At 39.9% G+C, this 13281-nt stretch overlaps 1 protein-coding gene across 1 annotated transcript in view; it reads left to right on the forward strand.

Moving 5' to 3' along the window:
• The window catches only part of BFSP1 (beaded filament structural protein 1), a 313377-nt gene that overhangs the window by 57714 nt on the left and 242382 nt on the right, over positions 1 to 13281 (forward strand). Inside the window, exon 2 of the mRNA XM_069234086.1 lies at positions 8322 to 8382. Within this exon, the coding sequence (XP_069090187.1) occupies positions 8322 to 8382 (61 nt within the window). The remainder of the gene's footprint in view (positions 1 to 8321; positions 8383 to 13281) is intronic.

The raw sequence follows: 13281 nt of genomic DNA on the forward strand, positions 1-13281 counted from the left end.
ATAATCTTGGGGATACTCAGGATTGCATTTTAAATTTGCTAGGAGAAAATTAGGATGTTGTCTGCATATGCTGTGGTTTTGTATCATTTAGAGCTGAACTGAAGTATTTTACTATCAGGGGAGGCATTGATTAGTTTAAGTAATGGGTTAATTACGAGTAGAAAGAGATGTGGGGAGAGGGCAACCCTGCCTTGTTCCCTGTTGTAGGTCGAAGGAAGTAGAGGTGGTGCTGTTTATTCTGATATTCGCTTTGGGATTAATATATAAGGTCATAACCATTTTGATAAATGAGTGTCCTAGGTTATGAGAATCAAGGACTGAGTGGAGGAAAGGCCTGGAGACCTTATTGAAGGCCTTTTTGGCGTCTCATGAGATTGCCGCTGTCTGGACTGAGGAAAGGAGGGCCTTTTCTACTATGTGGCAGAATGTCTGTATACTGTCTCTGGCAAGTTTTGCTTTGACAAAGCCCATTGTGGATACGTTTGGTTAGGCATGTTTCTAATCTTTTGGCTTGAATTTTGGCAAATATTTTGACTTCCATATTTAGTACTGAAATGGGGTGGCAATTTTGGGGTTTAAAGAGGTCTTTGCCCTCCGTGTGAATCACCACAACCGTGTCATTAGAAGCCGTACCAGATACCTTGCCTTGGAGAGAAAAGTGGTCCAGTGTAGTTTTAAGATGTCTGATATCAGAATTTGTGTATGTTTTATAGAAGATGATAGGAGTGAATTGATTTTATTGCCTTAATCATCACTTCTGATTGTATTGTATCATTTAAGCTCGCCCATCAGTGCCGTAGAGTGAAGCCATAGAGGGAGCTTAGAAATGGCAGGCATTTAGTTTTGTTACAAGTTTGGGGGTATAACGTTTTTGTAAAAGTCTTTGAGCACATCAAGTATCTCCTTGGTTTTATCTTTCCAAGATACATCTTGAGCCATAATAGGTGTGATTTGGTTATTAAGGTTTTTGAATTTAAAGGCGGTAGCAAGCATTTTGCCAGCTCAGTTGCGAAATAGTAGTTGCTTGGATTTTTGAGCATGCACACATTAGATATGCCTTTTAAATGAAAATGGAGTTATAATTGTATTGTAGTTGTTTGATGTCATTTAGAAGGGGGTTATTGTTTGAGTGTCTAAATGCTTTCTCCTTATTTTTAATTTCAGTGGCTAGATTCTGTAGAATTCTTTAAATTTCACAATATTTTTGGGACATTCGTTAAATTTGTCCTCTTACTTTACATTTGAACGCATCCCATAGAGTCACAGGGGATGTGATAGAGTGTTTTTTTTTTCTCTGAAGAATTGTTTGATTTTGTTCTTTAGGTCAGTTATTTCTTTCATTGTCTAAGACTTAAATATTTAACCATCAGATTCATTTTTCCCCTTTATCGGGAAGGTTAAGAATGGACATTGAGATCACAGCGAGGTCAGGAACGAGGATGGGATAGACTTTTGGTACAGAAGTGACTCTTAGATTTGAGACATCTATTGGAGATAATCAGTGCAGGAGATGCTTGAGTGTAAATGGGGAGAAGAATGTATAATCATTGCCCTTTGAGTTGTGTTATCTCCACACATCTAGGAGATGGTGCGAGGGGCACAGGTTAAACATCTGTTTGTGCTCTCTGGAGGTTCTAAATTTAAAGGCTGGGGGGCGATTTAGAATGTGATCCGTTGGGAGATTAAAATCACCTCCTAATATCATTTTCAATTCCTGTGGAATGTCTGCAAATTTCTTATTGAGTGTGTGCCAAAATATTGGGTTGTCTAAGTTGGAAACATATATGTTCATAACATAAAGGTCTTTTTCTCCGTTATTCAGTCTGGTAAGTAGCCATCTGCCATGTGTGTCATTTTCTGATGCAATTACTGTTAGATCAGATTTTTTCGAGAGTAGGGTGAGTACCCCATTTTTTCACGTATGCTTTAAAACAGGTCAGACCCGACATCCAGCCCTTCCTCATCAACAAGGCTTCTTTAAATTCTATCTTGTTTCTTGTAGGAGTACTATGTCGCCATATAGCTCTTTTAAAAAATCTAGGATTTTGGTTCTTTTAACATGGTGGTTCAACCCCTGGGTGTTTAAGGAAATAAAGTTTAGTGAAGGCATTGGTTATTGTACTGAATCTCAGGTAGACTGGTTTAGGGGGACTAAGAGAGGTGGCCTTAGGGGTCAATAGGTGAATCTTTTTGGCTCAAATTATCCCACTGGGAAGAGAAACTCAGAGTGGGGAGGGATGGGAGATCAACAGGGGTATCAGCAAACAACTTTGGGAACCTACATGGGCTCTGGGGGAACCCAGAACCAGACTAGAGGCCCTTCTGACCAGGGAATGTCTGTAAGTGATTTTGTGCATAAGGGGAGTTATAGTGAAGCATGGATGTAGCGGCTGTGTCTGACGGGGAGGGCCGGTTAGGGAAAGGAATCATGTGGGGACTGGAATATGTAGTGGGGGGTGGAGTGACATTGTGCTGGGCACTCTTGGCTTGAACACCTTAACCATGCACATAAAAATTTACATATAACACAATCCAGCAGATATCTGGTAGGACAATAAGATATACATTATGCATGATGATGAAGGCTTTACTACTGTACCAATTCAGTATACGTTAAATACAAGTAGAAGTCCAGATTATGTACATCAACCACTCATGTTCACACATTACCTGAAAAGGAACGTGTCAAGTTCTATAGATTATCAAATAAAGCAGCCATGTAGCAGAAATTAGAGTTGAGGTAAGATACATGGATAGCCCAGTAAAGGCCTATGTGTGATTTTAGCATTGGGGATGTAAGCCCGATATACTAGACTTTCGCCCAGAGTTACAAAGCCTCCGGGTGACGCACCACAACAATCAAAAAGGCTGTGCTGCCTTGTGTCAGAGGGAGGGAGCAGGAGAGTGCCATATCTACTGACATATGGCACTCTCCTCACCTCTCCCTAGCACCGACACTGTTTCCAGCTGCTGTGCACCATGCAAATACCCTTGCGCCATAGTGCAATGGTGCGTGTCTGCGTGAGTCTAGCATAGGTTTTGTAGTCAAAGGATACCCTCTCACTACAAAATACTATGCTTAGACACACTTAACAACTTTTCCTACTTTGTATGCATGCTGCACAGTGCAGCACACATCCAAAGTCAGAAAAGAAAGCGGAAATGAAAAAATTTCTCCTTTTAATGCCTGCTTTCAAATGGTGTTACCTTTTGATGCAAAACCCTGTTCACTATTGTTTGTAGATAGGGTTTTTCATCAAAAGGCATTGGTGGTTGCATGGGAACGCCTATGTATCACTCATGTGGTGGCCCCTCAGCACTAAGTAAAGTAAAGTAGTGATTTGTGCTGCTTTGCATTATTTTTAGGGTACTTTCCAGCACAAAACATGTTTTGAGCTGGAAAGTAAATTAGGGAAAAATCATTTTGTGCTGATTAGCATCATTCCTGTGATGCTAACCCAGTGCAAAATGTTTGTAAATCTCCCCCCAGTGTGTTCAGTGGGCTAGTCTTTATGGGGCCCCATGAGGTAGGTGGTCCTGAGTCCCCTTAAAGTGGAGAGATCTCAGCCCTCGACCCATCTAAATTAATACAGATACCTCCACAAAGTCTGTGGGTTGATCTGTGTATTGTTTATCATATAGTTACATAGCTCTTTTTATCCCAAACATTGTGAGTAAGAGTGTTAGACACTCAGTTGGCATCTTGTGGTTGCCTAAGCTGTGATTAACCGCCCCTTCAAACCCACATTGTGATTGCTGCTTGAAATTTGATAAATTTGTGGAGGAGCCCTCAAGGCCATCTAACTAGCCCAAAACTTCACGTATGAGCACATAACACAACACTGTGCTTGGTAAAAGTGACTCAAACACCTTAATAACACAATTGCATAAAGATGAACAATTGTGTGGGTTTTACAGATTCCTGATAGCTCCTAAGTGTGCACCTTGTGCTTGACTCCAAGGTTTAAGCATGACATCCATCTATATTGCATGAACAGTGCCATGCGTGGATTAGGTAGGTTGTCTGAAACAACACAGAAGACAGATATAAGATTGAGATAGGTACGTGGGTAACCCAGTGTGCTGCCTATGCGTGTGAATATACCTAGGGGTGAGGACCAGATCTTACAGATCACATATGCACTAACAGGCATCACCATTGTCCAGTGGACCTTATGAACATAGCTAGGACGTGTTACTAGAGATTGGACAATATGGTAGACATACAATTAGAAACAGGCGTCAGAAGCCTTAAGACTGTGTCAGACCTGGAGTACAACTATACCAGTGTCGCGTGGGCTCTCATTATTCTAAATGAGACTACTGGATTTCTGGGTAGCAGGATCTATAACGGTGTGGGGGACTGAGTCTGACCCACGTGTAAACAACTCTGTCACCCTAAATCCGGTTTTTGCTCCGGCTAACTAGCAGTGCCTCATTTCTCCCATGTGGAAGGAATGATTTGGCAGCCGAGCGCATGACATCTTTGGAACTTCTCAGGGAAGTCGTGGTTACTCAGATCCAAACCAACTCTCTTATTTCCAATATGATCTCATATACAAATGACAAAGACAGTATAAGTTTTATATAATGTTTTAATAAAACGACTGTATTTTAGATATTAAGGCGTGAGCCGCAATAACCAGAACGATACAACACAGTAGGATTGAAATAGTCACCAGGAGAGTAAAACATAAGAACAAAGCTATCATATTGTCTAACAGTTTCTACTCTCCCTCTGCTTGTTCTATTTAGAGCACAGCATGTTAAGCTTCTAGCTTGCCTATTAGAATCACTGTGGAGACATCAGCCCTCATACCTGAGCAAAGACCTATGATCTTGGTTCAGCATCTGCAACGAGGCAGTCAGCGTCTAGTTGTGGTTCCCTGGTCGGAATCTCCCTCTTGCGTGCATTGGGACAAGGGAGTGATTTTATAACTAACATGTCATCGTGATCACAAAATGTCCCTACGCAGGAATGCCAAGTCTAAACTCTTACCACGTCTATCGGCAATGTACCAGACTGTATCCTTGACTGAAGCACAGAGTAAATATGTTATGGAGAACTCCAGTGCTGAAGTAGGCAAAACAGTGTGATATGAATAAAAAAACAACACCGTAGAACTGGCTATTTGAAAAATAACAGTACAAAGCCTAATAAAAAGCATGTAGAGCAAAGTGTACAGAGGCTCTAAGCTGTCAGCAAATGAATAAAATATATTCAGGGCAAAGTGCACAAAGGCCTAAAGCCTGAAGCTAAAGCGCAATGAATACGTAAAACTAACCACACTACACCAGAATCTGCCAGTATTCTTATGAGATGATTGTTCTAACTATAAACAAAAGGGTATATAGGTTCTGTCAACATTAAAGCGGTTGCATCTTTGGGATGTCAGGAGGAACAGAGCCTTGTAGTGGTTCAAGGGAAGGAGTCTGAGTCCATCTGGGATTTCAATTTGTTATCTAGGAAGGCTGCTATCTCTGAAGGGTCTGAGAAAATCCTTCTCTGGCATTTAAATGAGATTCAGAACTTCGTGGGACAAGAGAATGAGAATCCAATCTTAATATTTAGGCACCTTTTCTGTGGGGCCACAAAGTATTTCCGCCAAATGACAGTTTCTCCAGCATTGCCCAGGGAGATGGAGATTTTGTGCTCTGCCACTTGATGATTCTAATCTTTCTCATGTGTCAGGATTTGCTCCCTGTGTTGATATGTAGTCATGCACAGATCAGACGTATTAGAGTGGACATGTTTTTTTGGTTTAAAGGCTGATTCCCTGTGGGCTCTTTCGATTTCAAATTCTTTGTTGAAGGAGATTTAGAGGACTACTGGGATCCGTGTGATTAAGAAATCAGCCACTGAACTGCCTATATTTTCAATTCCTTCAGGCAATCCAAGGATGCAAAGGTTGCTTTGTGGTCTTCCTGTTCAATAGGTTCTCTCTTCCATTGAGCATTCTAGATTTTGTAGGTTTTTTACTTGGGCATTTGTGAAGTCTTCCAAAGTGTTTATTCTAGTCTAGGCATTAGAGATTCTTATTGTTAAGTCTGCAGAAGGTGTAAATGCACTTAGAGGGAGATTGTGTATCAGTAGGGCTGTGGTGGTTAAGAGTTGTGATAGAGTTGGTCTTGTCTTGATCTTCCCACTTAGGCCAGGATCTACCTTAGGGTTTCCAAGGATTAGATGATGTAACCAGTGCCTTGAGAAAAGGTTGTTGCTCAGTGCTCCCTCTGGAACCTGGGAGACACAGTCTCCCTGTTGACAAAGTGATCTCTGTGTTGGAGAGGGGCACTTAGGTAGGCCCCTACAAGGATGGTCCTGCTCTCAGATGGGAATCCTCCTGTAGAATTGGCCGTCACTAGCTTGGATGCAGGGTGGGCTATAAACAGTATGATGCTGGATGCTAGCCAGGGGTTGTGAACTGTGGCTTGAGAACAGTCAGTACAAGGGAGGTGCAGGCAGAAGCAGGCTGTGGGAACTGGCAATAGTGGGCTATACAAGGAGCCTTCATTTAGTTGTCATGATCTTAGCAAAGACATGTGTGTTGTTTCAGGCCCCAAGAGGAGGCTTTATTTTAACATGTGTATTATTTGTTCTAAATGTTGCTCTTGTTTTAGTTACTTTAATTGTCTTGGAAAAATTAGCAGATTCTCCTGTGGCCTTTATGTACTATATATCAATTGCAAATAGATAAAAAAAAAAAAATCACTGTAATTGATTGTATGTAAAAGAAAAAAGCCCCATACATAAATGGACAGGTCACAAATTTATGTAACTAGTGGTAACGTTGTTGTTTAGATTAACTTGAATTAGACATAACATCTGTATTTTTATCTTATTTGGCCCTTAAACTGAATTTAGGGCCTGATTTAGATATTGACAGAGGAGTTACTCCATCAGAATGGGATTTAGGTTTTGGCAAACTTGATATACATCGCAGTTGTGATGTAGCAACCCTCTGTCAATATCTAAATCAGACCCTTAGTCATTAACACTGGCCTTAGCACTATCACTTACCTAATATATAACCCTAACACCAGCCCCCACCCTAATTGTCACAGTTTCACATACCTGTTTCTGATCCTAAACCATTCATTAAACCCAACATAAGCATAACGAAAATCATAAGTATCTCTCTAACCCATCTCTCACCATAACCTTGACCCTTTCCATTGATGTCACCCTAACTCCTTCATTAACTCACCCAAACCTTAACATACACATTAAGCTCTTCCATTACCCTAATTCTATACAAGCCCTTAAACCTCAACCATTACCCCATATAATGAAAATAATGAACAGTTTAGTGTTTATATCACTATTAATGTAAAGGAAATGTGTTACACACAATTTTTAAAACAACAGTTATGTAATATATTATTAGTATACTATATTTTTGACACAACTTTTCATTTAACATTACTTTATTATTATTGTAGTTTAATGCAAATAATGTGTTTAAAGAAAACAGCAATTTTCAACCATTTGTAAAACAGAATATTTGCTGAGCGATGGAACACAAGGCAGTAGTTTTTTAAATGTGTATATTAATCGCTCTATAAACCTAAGCCCATATTTATGAGATTTTTGTGCAGGGCAGTGGAGCAAGTCAAAACGAAGGACCAGAAATGAGCTGGATTTAAGCAATACAGTGCATCCTTGTCCTGTACCCCTGCACTGGCACTGTTTTGGCAGCCTAGTGCCAATGGAGGCACCTTTACACCATGATGCAAGGGTGTCTGCATTGCATGCAGTATAGATTTCGTGCAGGAAGGGGCACCTTCCTGCACATAACCAATACTGGGAGGCTTTTTCCTCTTTCACTGTGAAAGAGAAAAAAACAAGGTGAAATAAAGATAATTCTCCATTTGGCACCTCCCTTTCTGAGGCATAAGGTTTTGGTGCAATCTCCGATGTACGTGGTCTTGTAGATCTGGGGAGGCATCAAATCCATAGGTGTTGCATGGGAACACCCACAGCAATGCCCATGGAATGCCCACCCAGGGCACAGTAGGACAACATAGTGACTTGCACTGCATTGCCCCACTCCATATTTATGAGGCCACGCAAAGCCATGCAAAGGGGTTTGTGTGGTTTCATAAACCTGACATGGAGCCTTGCGTCATGCATGTACGCTTTGTGTGGTGCAAGGGTGATGCAACTCTCTCATAAATAAGCCCCTTATACACATTTCCTCAAAAAGCACCTCCAGAACAAGCCCACTGACGTCCATCTATTTCTACTGTGCAGATATCTTGCTGCCTGTATTTACACAGAGCCTACTGGATATCTAACCTTTCAAACTACATTTTCTACATAGGTACAGAAATGAATGTGAATACCAGCTGGTGCTCCGTGAAACACTTGAACGTCTTAACAAGGTAAGAATATGACAGTTACAATTTTTCATCAGGTCTCAAACTTTCCTGTATGCATTTGGGGATTATTATTTTACACTGGCTCCTACTTTGTTTTATGTTCCACATATTTACTAAAATTAAGTTGTTCTATAGTTTTAGCCAGTTACCATCACTGCAATATGAAAGGCTTCTGGTACCTTTGTTCACGTCTTACTTACAAGGAAAGAATATTACAGACAGAATTTTCATTGATCCATGGTCAAACATAATTCAAGTGGGTGGGGCTTATGGAGCCTTTCCCCATACCATTTCTCTATCATATACATAGCCAGTAATCAAACCTTGGTGGGTACTGCCATCAGTCGGAGATAAGCTTTATCTCCTATGGGTGAGAGTTGCACCAATAAAATAAAACATTGTGTAAATGAAATAATGCTTCGTTTGACCATTGACCAATGAGTCAGCCCTAGAATTAATGGTTGGATTACAGAAAGAATATGAGAAAACGTTTATCTCTGATTGATGGCAGAGTTTACCATTTTTTAATTGTAGATTGTTTGCATCTTGCCAATTTTTTTGTTGGACTCTAGTAGTTCTTAATTCTTGTTAGATGAGAAATCACATATTCAGACTTCATTTTAACCCTCTGCATATCTTGCTCTGTAAGGTTCTGATTTAGCTCATTACAATTGCTTTTATGCTGTTTGTGAAGATTCTGCTGGTATATGCCACTACTCTGTTCTCTCAGCCATGCTCACTGTTGGCTCAGAGCCTAAAATGCCCCCCTCCACTTGCCTCAAAAAATTCACATGGGGAGTTTTCAAGGAAAGGGTGGATAGGGTTTCATTACAAGCAGATGCGTTTGAGCAGCCATTTCCCCCCTCACATAAGCGGTAACTATATTCCAAAGGTATACTCGGACCCTTCTCTGATAGATGCCATTGGGTCCATCTTAGGCTCAAACTCTTGTCTGACAACACAGGACTTCCAGAGCAAGCATGCAGCAGATACCACCTAGGGTGGCACATGTATTCCGTGTCAAGCAGGAGCCTTCCTGACTTGAGTCTTTTGTCATCTGTCACCTGTCTAGATTTCATAAACTCCTTGTGAATTAAAAACAAATCTATAAAAGTCCATAATCCTCTTGGAGTGAGAATATATGTTTGTATGTATGCTTATATATATATTTGTAGTTGGTACTCACAGAGAATAAACCCAGCTGAAAGACAGTGGTGCACTGGATGAGACCAAAAGCAGAATACAGTGAATGACTAACTGGAGGAGTAGTTGGGTTATGCAAGTGAAAGTGGATTAGAATTGCATCATATTCTAGTGGTCTTTAAAGAAGATATTTCCTAAACTAAAGGAGGGTTGTGGCTGGTCTTGATGAATACTGGCATGGCCTTTCGTATTGTGGAGTTCAGATGGAGAAGGCCTGTTGCCTTATTTATTAATTTATTTATTTATTTATTCACTTCTGTGTCTGTAGTCTCCTGGTACCCTAGATTAGGGTGTTCCAAGAACAACTTGTTTGGTAAATTTGTCAGCCCATTAGGAAGAAGTACAAATCATGATGGCTGTAAAGAAGCAGGTCCTTTTGAGATGCTGTAGGCCAACATGGGGAGCAGTAATATTTTCTTAATGGGGGCCCCGGTGGAGTCTGAGAGACTATAGAGTAGTGTGTTACCAACGTCGAGATGCAAGAGTCTTAGGGCTTCAACAGAAGTTCTGAAGATGTTTTCTGGGATGAGTTGTTTTATCTTCTTCAGAAGAGAGAGTTAGTACTATGCTATCTTTGTTTTCTTGGTAATGTCCTAATTTAGTGAGAGGCTGGCATCCATGGTGAGTCCAAGATACTTCCATTAAATGAAAGTTAGGGGTTAAATCCTCCTGGCTTCATGTCAGTGACCAAGGTTTGCACTAGTTGTTGCTTGTTGCTCTTGCACAAACCATGAATTCTGTCACGATGGGACTGATCTTCAAGAAGCTTCTGGACATCGAGGTCTGCAAGACGTGGAGGCAGTATTTGATGTGTTGGATGTTTGGAGCTGAGTAGACTTTCAAGTAGAGCTGTGTGTTGTTGGGGACAAAAGAAGATAATTCTAAGATGCCTAGACAACCGAGTGTTTATATCCTAAAAATTATCCTATGGGCCTAGAATATAATGTTCCCAGCCATTTAACACTTTTTGTCATTCCACAGGGACATCCTGGGAAAGGAAGTTCAACTGTTAGGTTCCTATTTATTTGAAAGGGAGGGTGTGTGGTATCTCACTGGATTTTACTATAATATTTATTTTTACAATTTGTATGTGTCATAACAGAGACCAGATGTATACAAGGGATTCCCAGCAATATAAGCGTGAACCTAATTATCAAATCATAAGTTTAATAAAACAGGGTGAACTATGATTCCAAAAACTCTCTATGCTACTGGAAAATTGGTAATAGTTTTAAGCACATATCCCTAATGCAACCTTTCTACAAATAGTCTAACAATATGCATGATTTCCACTTTTGAGCAGTTCTTTCATGAAGATTATCTGAGTGGAGTATTAACAATTTACGAATTTGTTTTACTGTTTACAATGTGAGGTTTAAAATAAATCTGGTTTGAATAAGTATATTTATATTTGAAGAAATTATGCAACATTTAAAAAAATTACACATCATGATACTTTAGTACAAAAAATGCCAATCTGGCATTTTTCATTAAAAAAACTAGAGTTGCAATAGACTCTCCCTTTCAGTTAGTTCAATGTTCTCATAATAGGATTCTTCTCCAAATAAAATCTCAGTTATGCAATGCGGTCTAATGGTGTAATCTTGGCATTTTTTACGAAGCATTTATCATGTGAAATGTTGAAAATCATATGATATTTGGCTTCCGTAAATTACATTTCTCAAAGGCCTAGTTGAAAAACCATTACACATTGCCTTCATTTATTTTTCATGTCAACTAATATTGATTTATTTTCACATCTGATATAATAATATATAATGCTAATGCTTCAAAGCCACCCTCAGAAGGCATTTTTATCAGCCATAATTAGTGTGGAATTATCTAGTCTTTTAGTTTAAGTTCAAATATTGCACACAGGCAGCAATATAGGGCAGTTTGGCAGTGTTGATATATTTACAAGCCTAAGCCCTCTTCTTTAGCGCGTAAAACACTGAGTGAGCCTATGCCTATTCAGTCTTTCACATTTCATGTCCAACATTACGTACATCGCAGCAGTGATTAAGCAGTATAATGATCGTGAAGTTTCCAAAAGCATTTGAACTGTCCTAAAAGTGCAGATTGATGTTTTCGGTCACTGCAAATGTATATCTTTCAAATGTAAGTTACCACTGATTGCTTAGCATAAAGGTCATTTGAATTGCTATATCTACCAGTGCTAAATTGTTAAGCCACTTATGCAGAGTTACTTAAGCAATACATTTAATCTAATCAAATGTAAAGAAACAGAAGAACATAATGCTGTGATCAAGATCACACAGTGTATACGTTGGCAGGGTTAATTTTAGGTTTTGGCTTACTGACTCTGCACATGGTCACTACATTACTTCTCTCCCATAAAAACATAAATCACCAATTTCTGATTCTGAAGGATTTCCACTATGGTTGAGATCTCCAATGAAGCCTTACTTCTTCTTTTTAACAATATTAGCAAGTTATGAGAATTTAGGACCTGTATACATTTGCAACTAATGGGATGTTAATTGTTTCTAATTGTCTCTATTGCTATAGCAGACAGTGCACATTCCAAGGGTGCTGGCAGAGTGGGCCCTGCACTGCGACATGGACCATGACTACAACATGGCCATGGGCAGTGCAGGGGCCCTCCTGTGGCCTCCAGCACTGCCCTTCTGCCAGCCTTTTTATGGAGGGGACTCTACCATGAAAAGGCTGGCAGACAGCAAAGTTGTAATCAACATGGAAGTGCCGAACTCAGCACCACCGTGGTTGACCATGACTTTGACCGCCCCAGCCTGTTGGGATGCCTGATCCTGGTGGAAGCAGTAGTCTCCTGGTGGTCCAAAAGCCAGGATCGCAATCTGGCAGTTGAACTGCCAGGATTGCAGTGGTCCAACCGCCACCTTAAGTTTGGCAGTGCGTGGACCTCCAAACTTATAGTTAGGCGCTAAGTTAAATTATTCACATGGACAATATTCAGTAAGAGATCTCCGAAGCTTCAAAGTTCTAATCTGCTTCAAGTAATTGACCATCAGTTCCACATTGGCTGCTACAGTTTTGGCAGCAGCCTGCATGGGGAGACTTTTTCTTGTTAAATAAATGTCAGTGTTTTTCTGAAGTGGAACTTTGAAGCTTTTTCAACATTTTTATTCACATACTTTCAACGGGGCCAATCCTTCTACTATATCTGACCCGTGCTCCCTCCCATTCTGCCTAAAATTGCACCTTATCCCAGTCTATCATGCCTATTGACTTACATTGGACATTTTATTTTTTTCTTTAATAATTCCTATCTCCATTTTCCCAAATGTTTTTTTTTGTCATTTTGGTATCATTTTGCTCAATCACTGTTTCCTTAGTTTTATTAATTAGAGTGGGGGGTTTAATGTTTTGTTTGTTTGACTTTTTAACTGTGTTGATACTTTACATATTTTCTTCAATAAGCCTCTCTGTTCTGAAACATACCTACCAGAGGTAGTGTGCAGGTTTAAATTATTAACCCTATGACTGGACCTAACATGTTAGTGACCTTATTTCTTACTGTGGACTTCCATTCACCCAACTAATAATTCACTTTAGTGCAGCGGCCCAGTAAAAATGTTAATTCCCTTTCAGTAATCTTGAAATTTCTCAAAGATTCTGTGCATATAATTACTTTTTATGTTGTAGGAAATTGTGATGCAAGAGTGCTCTAATCTGTTAGAAGGGCAGTCTTGTTGGCGC

Source organism: Pleurodeles waltl, chromosome 5 (genome assembly GCF_031143425.1).
Source record: "Pleurodeles waltl isolate 20211129_DDA chromosome 5, aPleWal1.hap1.20221129, whole genome shotgun sequence".
In the NCBI taxonomy this organism is placed as follows: Eukaryota; Metazoa; Chordata; class Amphibia; order Caudata; family Salamandridae; genus Pleurodeles; species Pleurodeles waltl.